The sequence below is a fragment of the Neodiprion virginianus genome, chromosome 7 (assembly GCF_021901495.1).
Source record: "Neodiprion virginianus isolate iyNeoVirg1 chromosome 7, iyNeoVirg1.1, whole genome shotgun sequence".
Lineage (NCBI taxonomy): Eukaryota > Metazoa > Arthropoda > Insecta > Hymenoptera > Diprionidae > Neodiprion > Neodiprion virginianus.
The window spans coordinates 5013361-5039010 of NC_060883.1; the positions used below are offsets into that span (position 1 = coordinate 5013361).

Sequence of the window (25650 nt, forward strand, 5' to 3'; positions counted from 1 at the left end):
TGGGTATTTTGCGCTTCGCGAATTAAGGTATACCTATGTAGGTTATGTGTACCTATATTCCCGTAAATGGAACGTCGATGTACCGAGTAATCCCGGGGAGAGAGAGAGAGAGAAAAAATTCCAAGCCCAAGAACTCTTTCCACGATCTGTTGATTCCAGACGAGTCGAGTGCATCAATTGGTACACGCAGCGCTGATGATAAACAAGGTCTGCAGTTTATTAGGAAATTGCTTTCGCGAATTAAGGACTGACTTGATTAAATGGGGAATGTAATTAGCGGGACCGGCTACTGGTCGGTCAATCATTCGATGATGGATGTCGGGTCTGGAAACACGTTGGACTTTATCAGGAGCCTGTTTACAAGTTCCTGTTTCTAATTCTTCTCCGTTATCCTGGAGGACTCGGGAGCAGCAGTCCCCTCAACTCGAACACAGACTTGATCGATAACCGCAGTCTGCTAAAACGGGGTCTGTTGTTGTTACGGGAATTACAAGGAACCACCACACCAAGGCCCTTTTCATGAATCATTATCATCTCCCCGGGCAACGTTGTACAAACGCGATCCGATGTCGAGGATATTGGGTAAACAATATGAATCGTGTTGCAAAGCCATTGTTCACTTTTTGCTCGACCTCCGCAACTCTGATCGGGTTTTATAACGTCATTGGTTTTTTTTATCAAACCTCTTTTTTGCACAGTTTGAGATACGGAGGAACGTTTCGCCGCGTTTCTATCGTTCGTATTCTCTTCCGCTGAATGGGTTTGACATAATTTTGTCAAAAATAGCCAGGATAAGGGTTTAATTATTCGCTTATTTTGCCTCACGTCGTGATTATTAGGCTGAATCCAACCGCTGACACCAAAAGAGCGGACAAAGCAAGGTAGCCGAAAATGGTCTAATGGGTCCTGTATCCGGTATCGCTGTTTAAAAAGTCGCTGAGTCTCGCGGGTAAAAATGTAAATGGGTATAAGTTTAATCCGTACAATTACAAGTTGTTAAAAAAAAACTTTGCCGGAGACGACAAAAAGGAGTGGACAAAAAAAAAAAAAAAATACAAATTCGTTCCAATTAATGCCGCGTGTAAATGCCTAATTCATTGGAGCCTGTTATTACACTTTCCTACGCCAAAGTTTAACCCAAAGTTTTAAGTTTAATACAGAGTTAGCCAACTCGGATCAGCGGTTTATTTTACCCGTTTCTTTTAAACGAGAGGGAAGAAGAATATGAAAAATACGAGAGCACCAAAGAGAAGAAATGAAGTTCGCCCTATTGTTCGGTAAAATGATCTCGTGATTCGATGATTACGTAGGCTTGCAAAAAAATATTTCATTTCAACCGCATGGGATTTTTTTTTTGGGGAATATTCAGTTTTCGAGTGCGCTGAATCCAATAACGACTTCCATTTCCCTCCATCACTTGGAGTATTTTTGCAAAATACAAGGTATTAAGTGTAACAAAAAAAAGTAAGAATAATGAAAAAAACCACCATTTCGTCACAACGAAGTAAACAATATTTCTTATAAAATTGAACAAACAATTTCTTCATGAAATTTACTTAATATTCCGTGTTCATTCTTTTTGCTTATGAAATCTTTTCTTCTTCTCTTTGACACCTCTCCGACCACGCTTCCGCTTATCATTTTCCGTTTCCGTTTTTGTAAATTTATTCTTTAGTCTCGCTTTGATACGTATTAAATGAAATTAAGAAATCACATTTGCATATGATTTTTAGAATCAAGAATAGGACATCGGATCTTGAGTTAAACGGTAGTTTCACTCCAAACGAACACTACAAACATTAGTTTAAGAAAAAACCGGACTTGATGGAATTTTTAGTGTATTTTTTCCAGTTTCGGCGAGTAAAAATCTACGAGAAAGAGTATGAAAAAAAAACCCCGTGCAGTTTTTTGGTTGCAGACCCGTGTTAGTATTCTGACCAGTTCGGTCACGTTCTCTCCATTTTCGTCGGGACACTTTCATTCCAATCGTACTCCTCGTGCCGCTTGAATTGCCTTATTAATTGTCATACACTTGGCTAAATTGCAGTACCTAAATGGTGGATTATTGCGGCTATTTGTCAAACAAAATAGTCACGGCTTCGTTCTCGGCTTTGGCCACTCGCGCATTATAATGTATCGATCCTAAGACTCTTGCACCGAACAGCAGCGAAAAGTCGAGAAGTCTGGGGCAAACGTTTGGAGCAAAGCCGATAAGAATTAATGGACTACACCGTCCTAATCGAAAGTTGGGAAGAGAGAATAAAACCGTTCGAAAACTCTCGTAGAATTTTATTATCGCCGAAATTGGAGAACGTGAATCAAGTAACGTCTTGACTGGCTGATAGAAATAAATTTCAGCAAATTTTAATACAACAACAAGTTTTACAGTCGGAACGTTGAAATGATAAGACTTTTTGCGTTTTTGTCTTTTTGTTTTTTCAATCCGATTCCGATGTTTTGTGTTTTACGAATTTTCTCTGAATCATTTCCAACTCCGATATACGTTTAGGAATGTTGTTTTATTCGATTTCTTCGCTATTATCGAACGCGAATAAAATCGCTGAAGAGCTTCCAGACGTTTTTTTTTTTTTTTATACACTTTTCATCACCTTTGGTAAAAGCTTTTTTTTTCTTTCTTTTCTCTTCTCCAAACTCTTTTTCCGCACCGTCCAGCACATTTGTCCTTGGCGTGAAATTTTTATCCAAGTTTTCCATTCTTCGACAGCCGGCAGAGCTTTCGACCGATAATTTTTATTTCCACCCCCCCCCCCCCCTCCCCCGCCTTCCTACATTTTTTATCTGGAAAAAGTTATCCCTCCTCAGTTTCGATTGATTGCAAGATAACTACGAGGACAACTTTACAGGACATGGAAAAGTGTGTCGGTTTATTATTTTTTTTTCTTACTGTTATTTTTTTCTCTGTAAAAGTTGACTGCTTTCATTTTTCTTGTTTTTTTTTTTTTTTTTTTTTTTTTTATCATCACTTTCATCCGCTCCATTCGCAACGATACTTTTCATCGTACGATTTTACGATACGGTGTGTTTCGGGCATAATATTATCGCTGAATATCGGTTTGCCGGGTGATAATTTGTCGGGAATATTACATATAATCAAGGCTTTAATTAATTTTCGTAAAATTGATACGTGCTCTAATACAACGTGGCGTTTAGTAAGATTAAAAGTATCAGTTTTTCCGCACTTTTTCATCCGATAAATTGATCGGACTCGACTTTACACTTTTCGTGTGCTCCAACGGCATTCAAACGTTATAATCGCATTAGACGGATCAATAGAGCCGAATAAATACGGACAGACGTTCAAATATAACGCTGAACATCTATGCATGTTATTTACTGGCGGTGGTTTGCGGTTTTACTTTCGCGCAGTTGTCACGTGTTATCGACGATGTGTTTCATCCTCGTAAAACACTCGGAATTTATTCACACCGCTCTCGTCGAAGTTAAAAGCCGCGTTAAAACAGAGCACTGGATATTCGAATTACCGACCGAGCGACACTTTCGACACGATTCGTATTACGAAAAAAACTAAACGTCATTTCGTCAAACGTCACTTTCGCACGCAATTAAATTCGGACGTTTATTTATTTATTTTTTACTTCTTTTTTTTTTTTCTTCTTCCCTCACTTTCGCACATATATTTTTATTGCACATTATGAAAAACTGCAATTAGCAGCTTCCCGGAACTTTTTCTTCTTTCGCACAGACGATGAGACGTTTCGTTGAATACAGGCACTTCGGTTTTCCAGTCGGTAAAGTATCGCGTAATAAATTATTCATGGACGCTGCTCGCGGGAAATTGTTTAGATTTAATTATTCGCGAATTTACCGCCAACGCTGTCGACAAAGATTGGCGGGTAAAAAAACCAACAAAAAGGAAGAAAATCCACCGTACAAGGATTGGTGAAATCGACAGCTGCTGTTTCGCAATTTATCACCTCCCCAATTTTGCCCGTCGGTCAGCGAATTTTCCTGCCAATTTTCTCAAAAGCGCAAACGAGAATTCCGAATCAGCTGAATTGTGAATAAATCTTGGCAATGAATATTTTGTCACGCTTTCGCATAAGATCGCTATTCAACTATGTAACGATAAATGATTTATCGTGTTCAAGACTGCTATTCAAATCACTCGAAATGACGTTGAATCGAGAGGATTTTTTTCATCTCTTAAGCAATTGAAAGTTTATTCAATTTAGCTGACAAAAATTTTGCGTTTCTTCGAATAATTGATAAATAAGACTTGGACTTTGAATAATTACGTTTAAAATTCATCGATTGACCGATCGATCGATTCGTCGATAATGATGATTAATCGAAGGGGTGGATTAATCGCTCAACCCTTGTATTTATGTTGATTGACTAAATTTTCGGTACAGTTATCTAATCCGTTCAGCAATCGTTTGGTTGTCGGGGAGTGAAATGAGAGTGACGAATGAATCGATGGATTCCAGGGATAAATTTTGGATTAAATACCATTCGGTTTACAGTATAGGGATTCTTTCCCAAGACGAATGCCCGTTTTATACAGGGTGTTCCATTAAAAAAAAAAAGAAAAAAAAAAAATGCTGAAACATATCGAAAACTAAGCATTGAATTGAAAAAAAAAATTCTGGACAAAAGTTGTTGTTACATATGAAAGGGATGAACGTCCCTGTTTTTTAACAATAAGATGTTTTGTTTAAAAAACAAAATTTGGGCCTGAATGGGTCCAGCAGGGGCCCAGGGCCCAAAACTGGGACGCTCATCCGATGTACCATTTCGTATACAACAACTTTTGTTCGAAACATTTTCCAATTTAATTCTTAATTATCGACGTATTTGAGCATATATTTTTCAAATGGTATACCCTGTATAACACGAAACGTAGGCAGTTACGAAGGTCAGAATTCAGGATCCGTAATTCCTTGGGTGCCGAGTTCAGAAAACTCGAGTCTATATGCCAAGGATAGAAGAAAACGAAGAAAGGAATGAGAGGAGAATAGAATAGGTGAGAAGAATAAAAGGAGAGGAGAGGAACGCCATCGATCTTACATTGTCCGCATCCCTTTTCGATCATTTTATTTCTCAAGTTATGAACGTCGAGTTCTTATCATCGACGCCACTCGGGAAATCCTTTTACATCTGGATTTTCACTCGCGAATAGCACTCTCTCTCTAAGGTACCTAAGGTACAAGGCAAAGTGATTGATATCATGCACGGTCACGCGGTAATCGAGTTTTATACTTACGTACGCACATACGTAAGGATCTATGTGCTAAAAATGTTTGCAAACTTCTCGCCGGAGATATCGCCATTTTTTGAAAATTTCTTTCGTACACTGGGAAAAAATTTCATTTGTTACGGTAACCAGAAAAATTGAGTAAAACAGGTATCGTTAGAAAAAAAGTGTTCGAATATTGTTGGAATTACGAAAAACGAGGGACGCGTAAACATTTCGCGCTATTGTCGATCCTTTTTTGGTTATTGCAACGCAAAATCAGTTTGCGAGGTTTACTCTACTTTTTTAGTCAAACAAGGCTTTAACGTCAATTTATTCTTGCACGAGCGTTAAATTTTCGCAACGGTTGCAAGAAAATATAGCAACAGCGATCGTAATGAGAAAGAATAGTAACCGATACTTGGACTTTCCGGTAAAAGCTAGAAAACTAATTTTCATTTTGTTCCTAGAACTATGTTTTTCGATTTTGGTGAAATATGAAAATAGTCAACTACTGAGCGGTAAACTAAAAATTTCCCTCGGTGAATACAATTTGAAAATGACAATTTTCAAGGGAGCGTGATTTTTAGTCGAATTTGAACGATAACGGGGAAGATGTACTGGTTTTATCTTTAGTTTGAAATTTGAAAGTTGAAAATTGGTCTGCTGGAACTGTTCAACTGCACTCTTTTCATTGAAAACAATTTTTTGTCCAGCACACTTTACTACACACGATAACTTTGAAACTGTTTTTATATTAATTCTGATGGAATTTGAAAGGTGTTGTAATGATATACGATAGGGAAAAAGAAACACTAGCTTATTACAATGTTGAAGAATTCTATTATTCAGGCCTTTATCCTTTCGAGATAAGTCAAATACTCGATTCGGGGTAAAAGATAATTCTGGTAATATCTTGGAATTATTTTTTACTCGATGTGATCGATGATTGTACTCGAAATTTTTGCCCAAATACACAGAAATTGATCGATGATCCATGTCGTCATTCTTCTATTATTAAAATACGCATCTCATTCAGTATCGGTTCTTGATTTCATGCCATGTTCCAATTTCTTTCCATAAAAAACAAATAGAAACTAGATTCTATATTCTTCTGTCATAGATTACCAGTTCTTAAAATAGACTGCGTATCGGTAAAAATTTCTTCGCTATTCTTAGACTTGTCGGTTTGACACGTCTTTAAATTTCCGCCGCGCGTATCTGCGGCATCAAATGTCAATACTTTGACTACTTTGTGGCGTACGGCAGTCGAGTATCGAACAAAACTAATATAAATCCGTGTCGTTTTTATTTATTTATTTATTTTTTTCTCTTCTTTTGTTAATGTAAAAATCTTCGACGGGGATTATTCACGTAGATTTGAACAAAGTTTTCTATTTCTAGGTAAAAACGGTTTGATATTTCGCCTAGCTTGGCCAATTCATTCACGCCTTTTACTACAGTATAAATATGTACATGTTTTACATACATCGCATGTATAAATGGAAATTAACATATCGCAGACACGGGCCGAGAAGTCTCCTTAATATATGTATAAGCTTTAGCAACACATCGTGGATGCATGGAGACGAAATATTTGTCTTGGTTATACCAACAACGTTGTTAAGTGTAAACATACTGCCGAAACTTGGGGATATACCAAGTGGATGATTATTTTGTGTAAGATAGTGATATACTCGCGGCTTATGCCTCAAGTAGTGAGCAAATATCTATTCGCTGGGGAAATATTCGAGAGATGATAATCGATTAAACTCGGAGGTCGCGGAATGTCGTAGCCGGTCATTTTAAAGATACAAGAACAAAAAACACCTCGCGATATGCTTCGTTTATTTGTCTTAATTACACGATCATCCGCAGATATATTTTCTATAGAAGATCGGTGTCGGACGAATCGAGTCGTTTCGAAACTCCGTAGACAAGACGGCTGACGTGAAGCAAACAGTCGAGGATAATCTATGAGATAATGGTTGATCGACGTTGCAAGCAAGTGACCTGATTACCGGGTCTAATATGGTTAAGGGTAAAGCAGCCGATGGACTCAATTTCGCGGCTTCATTTAGTCTGGAAAAGTTCGGGTATGCCAATAAAAGTGTTTGGCAAATATGCAAACAGGGAACAGGTATCGAGGGATTCTTTGTCTCAGTTGAATCCGTATTGAAGACAGTTTATCGACCGATAAATCGTTCGCTGGGTAAATACTTCCGTTACCTTCGGTCGGTAAATTGGCGTGGCAGATCGGCAAATATGTAAAAATCGGCATGGCGGACTTGTAATAATGCGAAATTACGGAGCTGAAAGTACGCGAAACTCCTGAGAGTCCGGTTAAACATGGATAAAACTAATTCCACTCTGGCTGCCAGATCAAAGCCATCAGAGGTACGAATGTCTGGCTTCGAAGCCCGAAATTCGTTGCACCGTATCAACGAAGCAGCCGGGCTTTTTCACCCTTTACTTTATATATCGCATCCTGAATCGTCGATCACGAATGGCCGATGATTTGATGATGAATGAAAAAAATGCAAAATTCATATTCTCACATATCAGACGCGTTAAGAGCAGTCCTCGAATTGCAAAAGCATGCATGAATGAAGAGTGGATATACGTACGTGCGAGTATTGGAAAATGTTCTCATGACGTCAGAGCCTGGTTGTCGTCGCCATTTTATCACCACATAACCTAAGTTTTAATCTCAACGGAGGCAAATCGTGATTGTTGGGATTTCAAATCACTCTTGTCACGTAAATCATTGAAACACGTTATCATTGACATACCTGGTCTACGATCCACACGCGAAAAAACACGGCCAACGGTCAGCTGTCAGTCTGGTTGCATGAGTTTGTTTTTTTTTCCACCAGATGACGCATTGAAAAGTGACAATCCCAATAAGACACCTTCGCATTTTGCCGTTAGCCCCAACCGAGATACCTTATAAGCCTATAAGCCGTTGAGTGCTCATTGTTTTTTTTTCTTCGTTTTTGGCGGTACCTTTCCAGTATAAGATAAGTGCTGATGATAGTAGAATGTCAGTACAGAACAGTGGACGAACTAGAGCTATTTTCTTTGGGTTTTTTTTCATTTATTCATTTATTCTCTTTGATGAAAAATCACAAGTGCTTGACACAAATATCAAAACTCACTCGTCATGGGGTGCGGAGAATTGTTTGGGTGAGATGTAATACGAGCGTGATAGCTTGTTCGGTTGGCTCTTGATCTGCCCATTTGACCCCTACAGCTTCACGAAACGCGCGTTTAATAGGTTCGATGGCTTCAAGGATAGACTCTTCGAAACGCGGGTATATTTTCACGATAAATAATTACACGTGTTTCATCTTACGAGTTGATATTGTCTGTATATGTGATAAGGTCAGTTATTTTGGCGTTGATTTGTTATTTAAGAAGACATTAGACCTCCTTGTCTTACCGACCGTATCGGCAAGCAGTGTTTCACACTTTATTTTACTACTGATCGCTGATATAGTTTCAAAATTTTAGAAATGTCCGAGTTTAAAATTGCCCATGTGCGGCAACAAAAAACAACTTCGAAAAATCGCAAGCAATTATGAATACTAAACTTGACGTTTCAGCAGTACTGCCAACCACTGTAACCCTAGTAAGAAGCTGGTTTCGATATTTATATTTGGTATCAACTATCCCAAATTTATCTCGGCATCACTTAAGCACAATTGGCATCTCTATAACAACTTCCCAAAGTTAATAATAAAACGATTGCAACATTAAGGACCGTGAAACGAAATGTGAATAACGAATCGCTGATTCGATCGGTGAAGCAGGGAGGTCGTCCTACGACTTATTAATCACAATTTAGTCGAGTTCGAAATTCTCGGGACGTTTTACCATGTGTAACTCATAGTCAAATACTTCAGTCCGCCCGTTCAGACGAGGTTCGAGTAATTGTCATTCAAACTACTTTAGTCAGTGTCAGGCGAGGTGCAGGTTGTGCTTTAGATCGCGGTCCAAGTGTCTATTCCTCGACGTTTCCTCCGATAGGTTAGAGGTGCGTCGACGTTACACAATTCAAAAGTTTGACAGTGGGCAACTTCAGAGGGAGACCCATTATTCCGGTAAGCTCTTGTAGATTGGTCGACACGGACTACGGCGTTGGTTTAACGATATTAGAGAATTCCGGTTTGACGCCGAGGATCATTGGAGAGCCTTGCAGGGTTATTAAGTTAGCAAAATTTGCTTGGGAAAACATTACCGGGGAATATATTCTCCTCGAAAGTTTTATACGTTGGATGGGCTTGCGGATTGTCAGTTGAAAATTCGATTTAACAACCAACGATTATACCAATAGCAGAAACTACTGCTCTGTAAATTTCCTTCAAGAGACTCTGAATGACCTACGATTCATTCGCTCCGACGTTGCAAGCGTCGAAAGTGCCTCTTTGTAATTCAGTACAAAGTCTCTTTGTCTAACAGTTGTATTCTCTCTTGTACGAAATTGTCCGAGCATCCGAGAATTTCTCACTTCCGAACTAACCTTAACCTTAGTTGGCTGAAAGGGAAGCCTGAGTAGCCCATCATTAAGAATTTGCTTTGACTGTAGAAAACGATGAATGGAGAGTAGCTTTTGTATCCCTGTACTTTTGCCATTTGAATCGATACTGGTGGAATTCAATCGCTCAAACTATTCACACTCTCTGATGTATCAGTGTTTTGAACATCGTCAAAAGCATTACTTGCAACAAGAAATCATCCCTCCCGTATTGAAATATCAAGTGTGCTTTCCGCGCTATCGAAATGAAAGCTCCCGGTAGAATGTTATGTACGTTTTGGAATTAAAAGGACGTATCGATGTTCAGGGATGAAAGTATGATTATGCGTGGCGACGATGTCCTTGCAAAGGTTCAGAGACATCCAATAATGCTGAACTATAATTTGCGGAGTGGAATGCCAATGGAGGGTTGATCGCGTCCTGAATCACCAAGGTATCGTCGATGGCCTCAGGAAAACGAGAGTGCAACTTGGAAAAATTACCATCCGTGGGTAAAACTGAGGAAAATCGGAGTGTAACTTGGGAAAATTATCATCCGTGGGTAAAACTCAGGAAGACCGGAGTGAAACTTGGGAAAATTACCATCTGTAGGTAAAACCGAGAAAAAAAGTTTTTCTGAAAATATGAAAAGAGTGACAGTAATTTCCCTTCTGTGAAAAGTGTGGATTAAATGTGTCGGGCAAAATTGTGAGATTAAAAAGGTGTCTTATCATGGAATTTATATGAATACTTCGCGTTATGAATCCCTTCATTTCACCAATTTCACCCTCGAACCGCTGCGTACCTTTGTTCGTTTCAATCATAATTCTAGCAGTCGATTTTTTGCCGCCTGTCGCGACATTTTCTTCGTTCTGATTAGAAGTTCAATATCACTGGAGGATGATGAAAAACTGATCGCAAAGGTTGCCCACAAAGGGCAAATCTGACAGGGTGCACCGTCGTTTTAATCGTGGAAACGGGTATATATAATGTTACAAATGAGGCCGAGGGGCGAAGTAAGATCGAGATTAATGAAATTTCAGCACGATTGAAAACTCTTGGAGGGATTTAGACCTGAGAAGAGAAAAGAAATGAAAAAAAAATTAATTTATACCTATTCACACGTAATCACTATTATTACCAGCATTGAAGATGTCTCAAGAACGGATATTTAATTTTCTTGCATAAGCGGCAAAATTTCTTTTCCATATACACTGTACACGTAACGGCGAGCGTTCTTGTTATATCGTTCCTTTAGTACCATTTGAAAATTTCATTTCACTTTACAAGGAATATTAATTCGCAGCCTTTGTTTCTGTACGCACCAGGTTGAATATTTCAATGGACAATCCTACACCAGAATCAAATATACCATGTGAAGTATACCTTGTATCATTTGTCTTGCTTACCTTTATGAAATTCCTAATTTAGCATATCAATATTCGAGTCAGGTGGAACACCTTGTTTCACGGATTTTTGTACTTTGTTCCCTACGTACGCTGTAAAAAAAAATTGCCTCAAAATTAGCCCATGTTAACCGTTATAGAACAATTTTTGTGGTCGATTCGATAATTCGACGTCAGATATGATATTAGACCGACATCAGAAAGTGTTTGATTAACATCAGTTTAGATGGTATTACAGTGACATGAGATGTTATTAGATTGATAATAAATTAGACAATACAAGATTGACATCGGATTTTATTAAATTGACATCAAATTAGAAAACACAAGATTTACATCGGATGGTATCAGATTGACATCGGTTAGATGGTATGAAACTGACATCAGTTTGGATTTCATTTGATTGACGTCGGGTTGGATAGCATTAGATTGACATCATATTAGAAAATACAAGATTGACATTGAAAAACATTATATTGATATAAGACAGTGCTGGATTAAAATAAGATATTAGTGTTGGATTGGCTAGTGAATTTCACATCGACATTTTCCTTGCATCGTTGTATCATCCGAAAAATTATCGCCGCTCTCAAATTCGCCTTAGCGGTAAGTTTCGTGCAAAAATGTGCTGACGACACACAGTGCGCATTACGTAAATGAAATTTTGTCAAAGTGGGTCAACTTCAGATCGAACTGTAATCGAAACTCCGAAATGAAAGAATTCTAAACTGTTTATATACGGCAGAACTTTTCCGTTCAGATGACCATTCTCAAAGTTGCAGCTGCTGCTGCTTCTGTGCTTGTTGCTTTCTTACAGAAACGGAAAATTCACCGTACCGTAGTAATTCAAAAGCATTCAACGATAGATACATTATTAAATAAATGTCGATACAATTTAAAGCGCTCCAGATTCGCTTACACATTTCTGATCAGTTTCATTCAGTTCATTTCACTTCAGATCCTTTCCTTTCTTGTATTTTGATTTGTTTGTTCTTTTCTGTGTGTTGGTTCTTTTAGACATGGATTAAGATTTTCCCGTTTATGTAGCATTTGGATTCAATCTTGTTGGATGGGTGAATAGTAACGAAGATACAACCACGGTGTTTCACGCATCGCATCAACAATGTTACACGTGTTATACAATCATTGGACTACGATGATTAGGGTATAAAAGAACGGCTGAACTAAGACCTTTTAACACTTACAGTTATAAATAAGTTTTACAAGCAGTTTATGACTGTAGTGTGAAACCACGCTGATCAGACGCTGTGATACATATCGAAGGTAGGCGGAGCGTGAATGTGCCTGTCGATATCAGAACTAACCGCGTTGATTGATCGAGCCGGATAACAAATCATGAACCATTTGATCAATTAGTTACGTTGATCCGACGTTTCATGAAACAGCACTTCTGAAGTTAACCTTACCGATAGGAAAACTGTGATGATTAAGGCTTTCTTCGTTTCGGTTAAGGTACCTACACGTATATACGTACGACAGTACCATCAGTCCAGAGATGAGATGCTTTGCAAAGTGGAGACTCAATATGTTTTCCATTCGAAATAGAAACGATCGTCCGTTTGGCGTCATTGAGACGCGAGAAAAACACACCCGGCTTCAACCCAGCGCAACGTAAATATTGTTACAGCTGGTGCCGGCCGCAAGTGCCGATGTACGTTACACACCCACACCAAAAAATGCATGCTCACTTACGTACAGACGGTCCTTGTGTGCTCAAGGCATTAGGACGACACCAGTGTCAAGCTTATGCCCAACGATCGCTTAAACGCCTGAAGACTCTAACTCGATGATTGTACACGGTTTATATAAATTGAAAATATGCTCGATCGAGAGAGTTGAATTAGCCACCGTTCAAATTTGGCGATACTTCGAGGCTCATTGGTGGGCAAACAAATTAAATACATTGTGTATACTTTAGGGTGAAAATGTGTGTATGGTACAGAGGTGACGATGAAAACAGCGAGTGGTAGAGTAGCATGATTCCGGAATGATGATGACAATTGGACATTTTTATACAAGGATCTTAATATTGACATGGATAGATAATGTGAATTTCTAATCTTCGTTGCGAGATTTGTAAATCCCTCGAACCGTAGACTGGAGATGATTTTGCACTCCGTCTTTACCGCCAGAGCAAAATTTCACTCTCGTATCATTTTTAAACCCTACGCAACACCGATGTGAAAATATCGTTGTCAGTGCAATTCTATATCCAATGGCGGACAAAAATATCAAAATACTCGTTTCTTGTGCGAAAATAAGACCAGGTAATTTAATCCTGCAATCAGCGGTAATTCCATTACAGGAATACATTTTCTGCCCACCTTTTCGCACAAGAGAAAAAAGTTTTAAGACATCTTTGGTTGGCTTCTGCATGTAGAATCACGCTGACTACGGTATTTTCGTATCAGTGCTTCGTAGGCTTTGGTAATAGTAGAAAACAAGTGCCATGTTTTACTCAGTCGGTAAATGCTAACTACCGCATCCCCTTAATTAGGGTCGGGAGTTTTATGCAGGCTTGGTAAATCTCGTGGAGAAGGAACAGAAGCGACCCTTTAACCTCGGATGAAGGAAACGCGCTGGTACTCGGGGCGAATCAATATTTCAGAGAACATTCCCTCCGTCCTCGTTGTTGAAATTATACACCCAACAGGTGCACGGCAATAATAAGAATTCATCGGGGCTTTACACGCGTTGGCGTATAAATGCGCTTTTCACTCGCCGTTTCGCGGATTTTCCTAAAGTTTATGCCTACCAGTAGCTTCGGGGGAAATAAATACCGCGTCTTTTTTACTTTTTCAATCGATAATATGTACGATGCTTGATCAATATTCAGGCTACACTCAACCTCCGGCCGTGAGTAGGTTGTAAAAAGTTGAAACGTGAAACGGAAATATCAGGAAAAGATTCAGATTTTATAATATAGTCGTATACTTTTGATTATTTTTTTGCACGCACAAAAAAAAAAAAGAAGAAATTGCGTAGTTTTATCCTTATCGTAACGCATCGAAGTTTGAAAAATTGTCCACAATTTTGTTCAATTTTACTAATTTTACTCGATATAACGTTTTTCAATACTTTTCGCTACTTAAAAACTGCTTCCCACGATTTTCCTAAAATTTGGCACACATTTTATTCTCATACTAATTGCGAGGTTGAATTTGGTTACATTATCGTAACGATGCATGTTCAGGAAATATTATTTTTCTTCCGCAACTCAACGATATTCTGAAATTTTAACATCCTCATATTTTGACGACGCAACTTTTTTCCAAGTCGTTATAACGTTGCAAAGTAATGAATTTTTCCAAAACGTTCAGTCACGAACTGATAGACGACGCGAATTTTATATTTTCAAAAAAAACTTGCCAAAATTCGACAAAATTCAACACTTTTAGTTTTCAATTAGCTGATCATCGGTATCGTGTTATTTCAGACAGTTGTCGTGTTTCGACGAGACAACAGCAGGGAACGGATGTTTTCCAATCAGTGAAAATACCTGTTGACGCGAATCGCAGATGTGTTAAATTGTGCGAATTCTTGTTCGAATTTTATACCGTTGGAATCTCGTGTGTTTCAACGAATTAACGCATAATTATTATCAGATACGTGTTAATACGATGACGAATCTTTTTTTTTTTTCTCAGACACTATCATTACTGGAAGTGCTTTGAGAAAGGTAATGCCGGCAAAGACTAGACGTGACCATTACGACATATATATATATACGTCTTTATAATTTTTTGAATCAATAACGGGCTGTTTCGGTTGGTAATTGTTTATCAAACGTTTCATCTCTTCGACCGTGAATGAATAGTTATCCGAAGCTATGACGTAGAAGTTACCGAGACTTTACTTTACGATGACTCCGTCTCGTCGAGAAGAATATTTTCTAAAAATTCATTGAAACATATGCTTGTATTTCTTCAATTGAGAAATTGAGCGTTTCTGTATTTTTGAATCGTTCAATCAGTCGAACTGTGCAACGGTGGAAAATTAAATTTATACGATACAATAAATTAATTAGATACATAATCTGAAATTGGGATTAATTATATTGACAACGAGTTAGCGGAGTTGGATCAATTTCCTGTCAGACTCAGTTATCGTATGCTGTCTACGCTTATTATAAATCCAAAACAATACCGCGTGCGAAATTGCTCTGGAAGTGTTACATCCACGTAGAAATTTGTTTCGTGGCCCACGTCCCGGTGAATTGACTCGCATATTGCGCACGTTCATCCATAATTTGATATTCCCTTACCGAAGCACGCTCGTAATGCATCGCTATTCGCTATTCGCGGTGCATCGAGGTGCATCCGCGTGCAGTCTACATGTTACATGTAGCCATAGAGAGAGAGAGAGAGAGAGAGAGAGAGAGAGAGAGAGAGAGAGAGAGAAATTCACCCACCGTTTGTTTATCGACTGCGGATCTCCGAGGGATATTTTCTCTCAACTAAATGGCAGATAGACGGAAGAGATACACGTACATCACCGGTCCATTATGCTGCAGCATCTACACACACACACACACACACACACACACACACCATCTACTTTGGAAATTCAACGAATATTCTTTGACAGCGTTGAACAGAGAGAAAATTATTTTTATCAATATGTTCAACGAAAGCTCGGGTGGGTCAGAGAGTTGAGAAAGAAAAATGGAAAAGAATATTTTTAATAAATTCCCGCAAGAATTTGTTTCGTCAAACTAGAAATTTGACCTTACGGAGAAGAAGAGTTTCTGAATGGATATAGTTGAAAAATCCCGAGGCGTGACAATTTTGCCCTTCATACACCAGAGATACATGATATTTCGTGATATTTTTCATCGTCATCAACAAACAACAATTTGCTACAGATTTCCTTTTTTTAATAACTGAAATAAAAGGAAAAAAAAAACAGATAATTTGTAGTAAATTGTTGTTTTTTGTTTGTTTGTTTGTTTTTTTTTCAGATTTTTTGCAGGTACGTAACGACAAAATATTAGGAAAAATATAAATTTAGGTGAAGAGGAACGAAATTACAATGCCTCGGAATTTCTAAACTCTCCGTTCGTAAATGTATTTTTTATGTACGGTCAATTTCTAGCTTGACGAAATATATTGTTGCAAAACGATGCAAAATACATACATGATATGTAATATACGCGCTTAATCGCTTTAATATTATATTACGTTACGATATTTTATGCAACCCTGGGTGTCGTCAAAATATTATCATCGTTGTGGTGTTTATTTTTTTTTTTTCTTTTCTGTAATCATCCCAACTTCGAAAGTACTAAAGTACTAAAAGTACTGTGAATTTTTTCCGATTTTTTTATTCAAATGCTTAGTTATTTGTAAATATTTAAAATTGATTTTGAAAACAATCTCCTTTAAAATTCCCCAAAAATTTTCAGCAACTGTATTTTCTGTTCCAAACATTTCAATACTGGACCCATGATGGGCCAATTCCTTTTCCTTTTTTTTTTCTATCAGCACTTTAAGTTTTTTGCTCAACTAAAACACCGTTCAAACGATCTGAAAATTCTCGAAAATTTTCTCAAAAATTCTATTTTTTTACGTGGAAAATTTTTGTTCATATGTATAATATACGTGAAAAAGCACGGTAGAATAATAATTCTCCTCGCTACCCGACGTCTTTTTGAGACAATATTCTGTCCTGAAAAAAAACGAAGCAAACGCTGTTTTGCAACATCCGGACAAGAGAGGAATTCTTTTTTCTTTTTTTTTACGTGTTTTTTTTTTTTTTTTTTTTTGTTTTTACTTCCAAAGAAACGGTTCACTCATTACAGTCGACTTTCCTCGCTCTTCGTGCATTTTTAAATATTCGTACATGCAACCTGAACGTATTTTTCTTCTATATCGCGAAAGTAAAGAAGGAGAAGAGAACATCCGTGAGAAAAAAAAGACAACAACGAAAGAGGAAGAAGTAAAAAATTTAGATGTTTAAGAATTTTTTTTTCAATTCCAAGCACACCGAAAACGTCTCGTTGGAAAATTTTCATTCTCGTTTTCTTTACTTGTAATTATAATATATGCGTAACGAGGTGTAAGTAAATAAAGAGCTGCTCAATATTGCTGAATTTTTGGTCGATTTGGTTCAATGTATTGTAATATGGAAAAATCCTAAGCTTGGATATTTTATAATAATCCCCCCCCCCCCCCCCCCCCCCGTTGTTGGTTTTTTTTATCCCTTTTTTTATCGTACGTAGGTATATGAATTCCTTTTTTCGTTTTCATCTTTTTTTATTGTTGTTGGTTTTACCATAAAAAAAAATGTTAAACCTGATATATCGAGCGTGGAGTGTAAATTCTCACGTATTAAAATCGATCCCATCTGGTGTTGTACGATTGCAATACGAGGAACGGTATTTAACTGAAGTGTTTTTTTTTCTCTCTCACGCTTTTAATCGTCCCGTGTATTACACCCTTCGTTAAACAAATTGAAAGGGGTTGATATTTATTTATACACCTATATGCATGTACATTATACATACGGACGTATTATATATATATTGGGGAATTTAAATAGGGTCTGTGTTATGGGACGTGAAGGTAAAAATTCCGAGAGATCGAAAAGTCGACTGGTTTAGAAACCGAAATTTTTGAGACACGAATTTTGAAATAACGAATGATCAGGCTACAGAAATTCGGAGTTTTGACAAATCACATTGTTTTCCCGAAAGTTCATTCAACCGAACGCTCTTTCGAAGGAAGAATCAAAGTTACGAAATTGAAAATTGGGATCGGCTGACATATTTTTCTAAGAACGCAAAGAATAGACAAAATATTTTCGATAATATTTAAACAGTCGTTATTGATAAATTCGGATTCGAAAATTTTTAAAAAAGGCACTAGTCTGAAATTTGAAAAGTCGACTTTTTGACTCTTCGTTATTTTCGCAATTCAATATTTTGTTTCCCGTAAATCTTGCCCATTCTCAAAACAAAAGAATAAATAAATAAACAACGTCGGTATAAATTTGATTATACATTTTTGGGTTCTAAATTTCTTACTCTCGGGATTTCGTCACGTCTACTTTTTGGTTTTTCGCATTTTTTTTTTTTTTTCTTCTCTCATCACACCCGTATATGTATATATATTTATAAAATTTTATATATGTGTACATCGGTGTGTAAAGGTAAAATATTTAGGTTCGATACCGGGGATAAAATGACCGAGAATTGAATCGAACAAGCCGAAAACCTAAAGCAATATTGTCTCTGATATTTTCAGGGTGAACCTCACAGGCCTGAAACAACCCGGCACATCCTGTTCGGAGGATCCCAAGGATCCGAATGATCCCAAGGAGCAAAGGACGTCGGGCTCCAGGCTGTTTTTTCAAATTAAACGTCACCGCGGCTCAGTTTATAATCCGAAAATCGTTGCCTCGCGTATTTTTTACTCCAACGGGCTCGCCGAGAGTCGAAAATATTCGGTTCAAACTTCTCGATTAATTTCAGACGATAATATATCGTCAAGAAAAAAATGCCGCTGGTACTTGCGATTTTCCAAAACGAAATTCGCGCGTCCGGATATTTCAGCAGTTCGTTTAATACGCGTCGTTTACTTTCGTGACTAAATCGAATTATAAAGGAATATAATTATTTAATTATCTCATAAGATGTAAATAAAAAAGATAACGCAGATACGGTGGGTGCTTTTAATTTTTCATTATGGAAGAAATCGAATCGGTAAATTTATTTTAAAGAAAAGAAAAAAATTCGATTCTTGTATCGCACAAGAATTTTGTGGGGATTTTTTTACGATTCGAGGAAACTCGATTTTCGCGAGTGCGGAAAGTTTACGGACGAAATCGTCGACGGTGGTGTCAGAAGATTGAATTGATTCGTCGATGGCGACGTGATTACAACAGGAAAAAAAAACCGAGGTAAGTTTATCGATGTATTAAAAAAAAAAAGACATTTTTACTCTACAATCTTGGTTGGATTCGCAATTTGTATCGATTTCGCCACGATTTAGTTCACGGTTTAAAAACTACTAAACTTAAGGTCATGTGATACTCCTACCCTTACCGACCGAGAAAACTCAACCCTTTTTTCTTCGTATATTAAATGAACAAACGAACGGAAAGGGTTCAAATTTTGACGGTAATATGAGTAAGTTTCCTGAATTCCGTTAAAAAACAAAAAAAAACTAAATAAAATAAATGTACCGTCGAAGATAAAAAGGTGAGATTACTCGGTCGGTAAAGGTAGGAGTACCGCGTTACCTTAATTTATAAATTTACTTCTATTTTATGAAAATAATTTTTCCTTATCGTGAAAGAAGTTTAAATATTCTTTGAAAAATTGTAATTTAAAAACACAATTCAGCAAGATCGGAACACTGTTCAAATTTTCTTATTATTATTTCTTTTTCTTCATTTTGAATACCGGAATCGTGTACTTACAATTATTAAATTTTTACACTTCACCGCTTATCTTATAGTTTCCTTATCGATTATGAACAAATCGCCTGATACAATTTTTTAATAACTTTAAAACCTACGTTTTTTTTTTATAATATCGCATGAACTTATCATTCACAATTTTTAACCACTGGCTTCGAAATTTTTTATATCCATTGAAATATACTCACCAGGGACAAATCGTCTCAATTATTATTTGAGGGATTGAAAATTGTCTGAATTTCATCATTTCAATCACAATGAAAAAATTAGATATATGAAACTGATTTTAGGTGATAGAAAAAATTCACGGTGTTTTCGTATAAGCATAAAACTAGTGCAACGGGACAAGATATTATACAAAGTTTCAACCCGAGACTGGCGAGTTTAATTAAACGTTGTTCAAATTAAAATTTAGGTCTAATTTTTAATTGTTAATCAGTTATAAAAATTAACGTAGTAAGTACACAACGTTTCATGTGTAATTAGAATTTTTCTCGCACAGAATTAATTACGAAATCATTTCAATTACATTCTCAAATTTTCAATTAACCTTCGGTTTAATACTTCTGGTGAATAATTCCTTCTTCAATTAGACGCGAAGATTTTAATCTTCCACTATATTTAAACCGGCATTAAGGAGTGCCAAATTGATACTTCGACTTTCAGAGCAATAATTCAGATTACCAGAAAAATTTATTAAATTTTTACCTCACAGTTCGTATGTAAAAAAAAATATTTTCAATTGAATAATTATTCACCGTATCTTAAATGAACTTCTTTCGCATAATTTTTTACCCTGCGTAAAATATTTCTCCTCTCTATGTAAAAATATGATCCTGAAATTCAGAATATTTTATCTTGCTGAACGATTTTTCTTTCCACACATTGAATAAAATTCGTATATTGTGAACGGTCAATTTTCTTTGACTAAATAAAATCTGACTCGTCGCTAAAAAGTGGGAATCAATATTATGATGTTTTTTTTCCTGCTCGTATATGCTTATATAAATTGACTTCCTAATTATTACCGCCGATGAAAAATGTTCATCGTACACGTGCAAGTGAAGTTAATTATATTTGTGCAAATCGCTGTGCGAAACGCTTCAAGAGTTTTTTTTTTTTTTTTGCACTTGAGAAAGAAACAAGCGACATAGGTAAAAAAAAAAAAAAAATAACTTACCAATGAACGTCGAATGAACGATGAATTATAAAGCAAGCGGCAATATTTTTTAATCAGTAAATCAGGTGAAATAACAAATATTTGAGTGTATAATTTTTAATTAGGCTATAATAAACTTCATTTACGAAAACGGAACTTCGTAGACGAGGATAAAAAAAAAACATTGTTCGGCAGTTGTAAAATGATTTTAAAATTTCAACCGTAACTGATTACCCGAAATTAAGCTTTGTTTGCGATTAGATTTATTTTCGACATTGTTGCTTCTATTTATCCATAAAACGTTGTTTTTTTTTTTTCTTTTCTTCTTGTTTCTGCTCGTCTCAAGCGTCCTTCATGGCCAATTTTTTTTTATCTCGTATTTATTGGTATTTAAAATACTTGAAACTACTTTTTACCGTTCGTTGATTACTTTATTTTTATATCGTGATAATATACAGTATAAGACACGACGATAAGGAAAAAATTTCAAGGAATCGTGCAAAAAAAGTCTGTTGGAACAAAAAGGATTGAAATCCCTGATTCTAACTTCGTTTTTGACCTTAGTTTAAAAATTCTTTCGTGAATTAACAAGATTTTGTGTGTGTAAATAAATTAATTTTAATCAAACTTTTGTTTTATATAAGTATACAAAATTTTTTCATTTCTTTCGATTTATAATAAGATAAAAATCGGAAAAAATGAACCGCGATAAAGACGAAAAAAAAAATTAAAGTTGAATAATAATAACAATGCCCAAAAGTTATCGATAAATTGTTGAAATAAAACATTGTTTGACCAATTTTTACGGAATGTCTTTTTTTGTCATGCGAAACGAATCCGTCAATTTTTCGGAACACTCGTGAGTTTTTAAAGAATTTTCTTATTATTTTGAAAAGTTTAATTTTTGAAAAAGGGAGTAAAAATAGTGAATTTTGGATACGTTTTTGAAAAAAAATTTTACATTACGATTAAAAAGTTTCCGGGACATTGAACGAATAGTTTTGTAAATACAGCGTTTGCAAATTTTTTGGAAAACGAAAATATCAAAAATAATGAGAAAATTCATTTCGCACGGCAGTAAACAAAACATTCCCTGAAAATTTGTTGAACAATGTTTTGTTTAAACAATTTATCGATAACTTTTGGGCATCGGTATTATTCGAATTTAATTTTCTTATCGTCTTTATTGCGGTTCATTTTTTTCCGACTCTTATCTCATCATAAAGTATTCAATATTGTTCGCGATGCTCACATTTGGTTGACAATATCCTTAATTTAAAATAGCGTATGAAACTGTTTTTTTTTTCTTCTAATTTTCATCACCTTCGTTGATATAAAAAAAATTATATTTAGTTTAGGTCGAGAATCACTTTTCCCGATATCAACGAATGTTTACGTTCTCGAAATTCTATAACCTGAATAACAAGTTTTCAGAAAAATGTTTTGAGAAACAAAGAAAGTTTCAACAGTTTTGCCGTAATTAAAAATAATGGTGAGAGATACTATCAGATTTTCTCCAGTTATAAATTAAAAAAAATTCAATTTCATTTAATTTTCGTAGCTTGCAGAAATTTCTCTCGATCAAATTAATAATTACATAAACGTAGTACAGAGAGTTTGAATACAGCCGGGCATCGCGAAAATCCAATCAACTTCCAATCCGCGAAATGCTGGCTTAATGCTCATCCCGAAATCAGGAAATCCGAAACGCGTTCGCTTGTCGAACCATGAGGCCGCGTTTCCGGGAAACTGGGGAACCGATTTTCAGTCAGGCATGTCTAACCGAGCCTCAATTAACTGAAGGAGGTCTTCTTACAGCTGCCGAGACTGTTTTCGACCCATGATTGAAAACCGGTGCCTTAAGTTTCGATCGTTAATGCTTCAAGCTGACGCACCGGTATTACCGAGTTCTAACGAACAAGGTCTCCAGTAATTAACGAACAACATCGCGCTGGTCTCTGTACCGGGACAATATCTTGAGACTTGAAAATCAACCGCGCATGCGCGAGTTTTATCGGCTTTTCGCGCAGGCTGGCCAACCCGAGTTTTCAGCTGTCAAACTGTTTCTGTCGGCGATGCAGTTGTTACGAATTTTCGAGGTTAGAGTCACAAATAATTGAGGTAGCGACTCGGAAAGGTCCGGGAAGCGTTTTGTTGTCGGGTCGGAAAGTTGATTCTTCAAAGAACGGCCGGAATTCGATGCTTATGCTCTTTGAAAATTCAAACGTACACATTTTTCGTACGTTGGCCGGCCTGCGTCGCGGACAAGAATATCGTTGTGGGAAGATTTCGCCGACCAATGAGATTTGATTATTTGGCGCATGCTGCGGTTGATTTTCAAGTTTCAAGAGAATGGTCCGGTATAATTGCTATTCAAAATTATTCGGCATTGATGACGATCCGAGCATTTCTATTTTACAGTTATCGATCACTTTTTAAGAATTTGTTTGTTTATCGATTTTTTTGAAAAAGTGTCGCGAAAGCTGGTCTAAATACATTCGACTATAAAAGGAGGCAAAAATGTCATAATATTGAAATTGAACTATAAACACATCTTTATTTTAACTTGCACATCATCGTATACAGAAATCACATTATTATGTTTCTTGTGTTTTCATTAAGTCACATTTTTGAACCGACTGTGCGAAATAGGAAATTCCATGCGAATGTCCGACTAACGTTCTGATTTTGTTTAAAAAATTTTCTGCAATTGTCCCAAGTCTGAAACAGCACCCTGAATTATTTCAGATTTTTATATTCATCTGTTCAATTATTTATAAATATTTAAATAAATTTCGAAAAGGACGTTTTTTAAAATTCTTTGAAAATTCTCTGAAACCGTATTTTCTATTCCTACCATTTCGAGACCGGGTGGATTTTCCTTCCATATTTTCTTTCAGCACATTCAATTTTTCTGCTCAACTAAAACATTGTTTGAACGGTCTGAAAATTCTTGAAATATTCTAAAAAATTCTATCTTTTACATAGAACATTTCTAGACGGGTTCCATAATGGTACCGATTTCTGTCTATTTTGTGGATGCATTGAAATTTTTTCAACAAATTAATTACAAAAACAAACAACCAACTGACAAAAATTAACCAGTCGAATAAAAATCTTAAAAAAATTCAGGGTACTGTTTCAGAGTTGGGACAAAATCTTGAATAAAGTAAAAAATGGCGAGAGTCAGACGTTGGTTAATTTCCCATGGGATTCCCCATACATATGCAGTATACATACGTATAAATTTCCGTAAATTTTTTCGTTTTTGAGACAAAAAATAAACGTTCAGAAAGAAAAAAAAAAAAAATTCCAACGTGTAACGTATCGTACGTAATGTGTATAAAACTAATGGATGCAATACGGACAAAAATAAGCAAACAACACACGTTACCGATGTCGATATAATCCGAAGGTGCAGACACGCTGTTCGATATACGTATTCGAATGTCATATTTTCAAAGGATATATCGAGCAGCTTCTTTTTCTCGTTACGAGATGATATGAGAATAAATAAACTTTTACATACCGTCCGTGTATTTATAAATCGCCTGCACGTATTTATCTACGTATATATATATATATATATATATATATATATATATATATATATATATATCTATGTACGTATCTATGTACTAATAATGGAAGAACCGTTTGAATGACGTCCGGATTTTCTGCAGTGGTGAACGGAAGTTCGGCGAACGCTGATCGCCGTGTAAGAAATCGTTGCTGAGATGGGCACAACAATAAACGTAATAATTCCGCCATGGTACTCGATGCACCGGATGTCCGGGTAGGCAAATCTTCGCATGGCGGGGACCAGCGAGACTTACAACGTCACGTGGCATCCACACTTGTCTGCATCTACACCTGCAAACGAAGTCCACGAACAATTTTTCCGTGACTTTCCCGGCAAGGATTCACCCTACACTACCCTACAGGTGAGTGTCGCTTACGATCGTTCGACGAATCCCTCGTCGAACTGTCGAATTTTAATTGCAAAAAAACTACATTTCACTCTATGCGGTGTTTTTGAAGGTTTTTCTTTTTTTTTTTTTTTTTTTTTTCCATCAAAATCGGTCATATCAGTGATTTTTTCTACAATCTGACGTTACGCACGAAATCGTGATTTCAATATTCAAGGTACCGATTAGCCAATTTTGTAAAAATCGTGACAAATCTCAGAACTCGAGATAAAAGAATGACAAAAAAAAAAAAAACTGTCGCGAGCAAGTGGAAATAATTCTTTACGATACGAATTATTGGATATAAATGTATTGTTATTATTATGCGGTTTTCGTTTCAAAATTTTATAATATCGTTTTAGATGAGATCTCTGCGTATTGGAATATTATTTTCGAATTCTCCCGCAAATAGTTGATTGTGCTTTGATCCGAGATTTGAATTCGATATGATTTCGAGTTGGGAATTTTGTTAGAAACTGATTTACTTTGCAATACATTATTCAATATTAACCTGATACTCGATTTGATTTTGGTTTCGTTGATTTTTCTTTCTTCTTTTTTTCTATTCGTTGCAATATCGTTGAATCTTTTTTTTATTTTCTACGAGAACTGGTCACACGAGCTTTTTAGTATCGTCGATTTGTACGTAATCGAAAATTCGAATCGGGGATCAAAGTACAAAATAGCGGATGGAAATTTACGAGAATAAGCCATTTAAATAAAATTTTGAATTCACTGGATCTGAACTGAAATTTACAAAATTCAAAATTGTGGACCCAATACCGCAACATTAAGTGATCCACCATTTTGAATTTTGTAAATCTGAGTTCAGATTCTCTCAATCAGCGATCTCGAAAACCCCCGAGTACCGAGTTTTGTCAAAATCGAATAATTTTTTTGAATTTTGATTCGCCATATTGGGTCCATAATTTTGAATTTTGAAA

The 25650-nt window shown here is 36.3% G+C and overlaps 1 protein-coding gene across 3 annotated transcripts in view; it reads left to right on the forward strand.

The window, feature by feature from the left end:
- The window catches only part of LOC124309414 (5-hydroxytryptamine receptor 1-like), a 100570-nt gene that overhangs the window by 23729 nt on the left and 51191 nt on the right, over positions 1 to 25650 (forward strand). For all 3 annotated transcript variants that reach the window (XM_046773068.1, XM_046773070.1, XM_046773069.1), the window contains exons 2-3: positions 18403 to 19057; positions 24422 to 24682. In XM_046773068.1, coding sequence (XP_046629024.1) covers positions 24551 to 24682 — 132 coding nt within the window. In that variant the 5' untranslated portion in view covers positions 18403 to 19057; positions 24422 to 24550. The remainder of the gene's footprint in view (positions 1 to 18402; positions 19058 to 24421; positions 24683 to 25650) is intronic.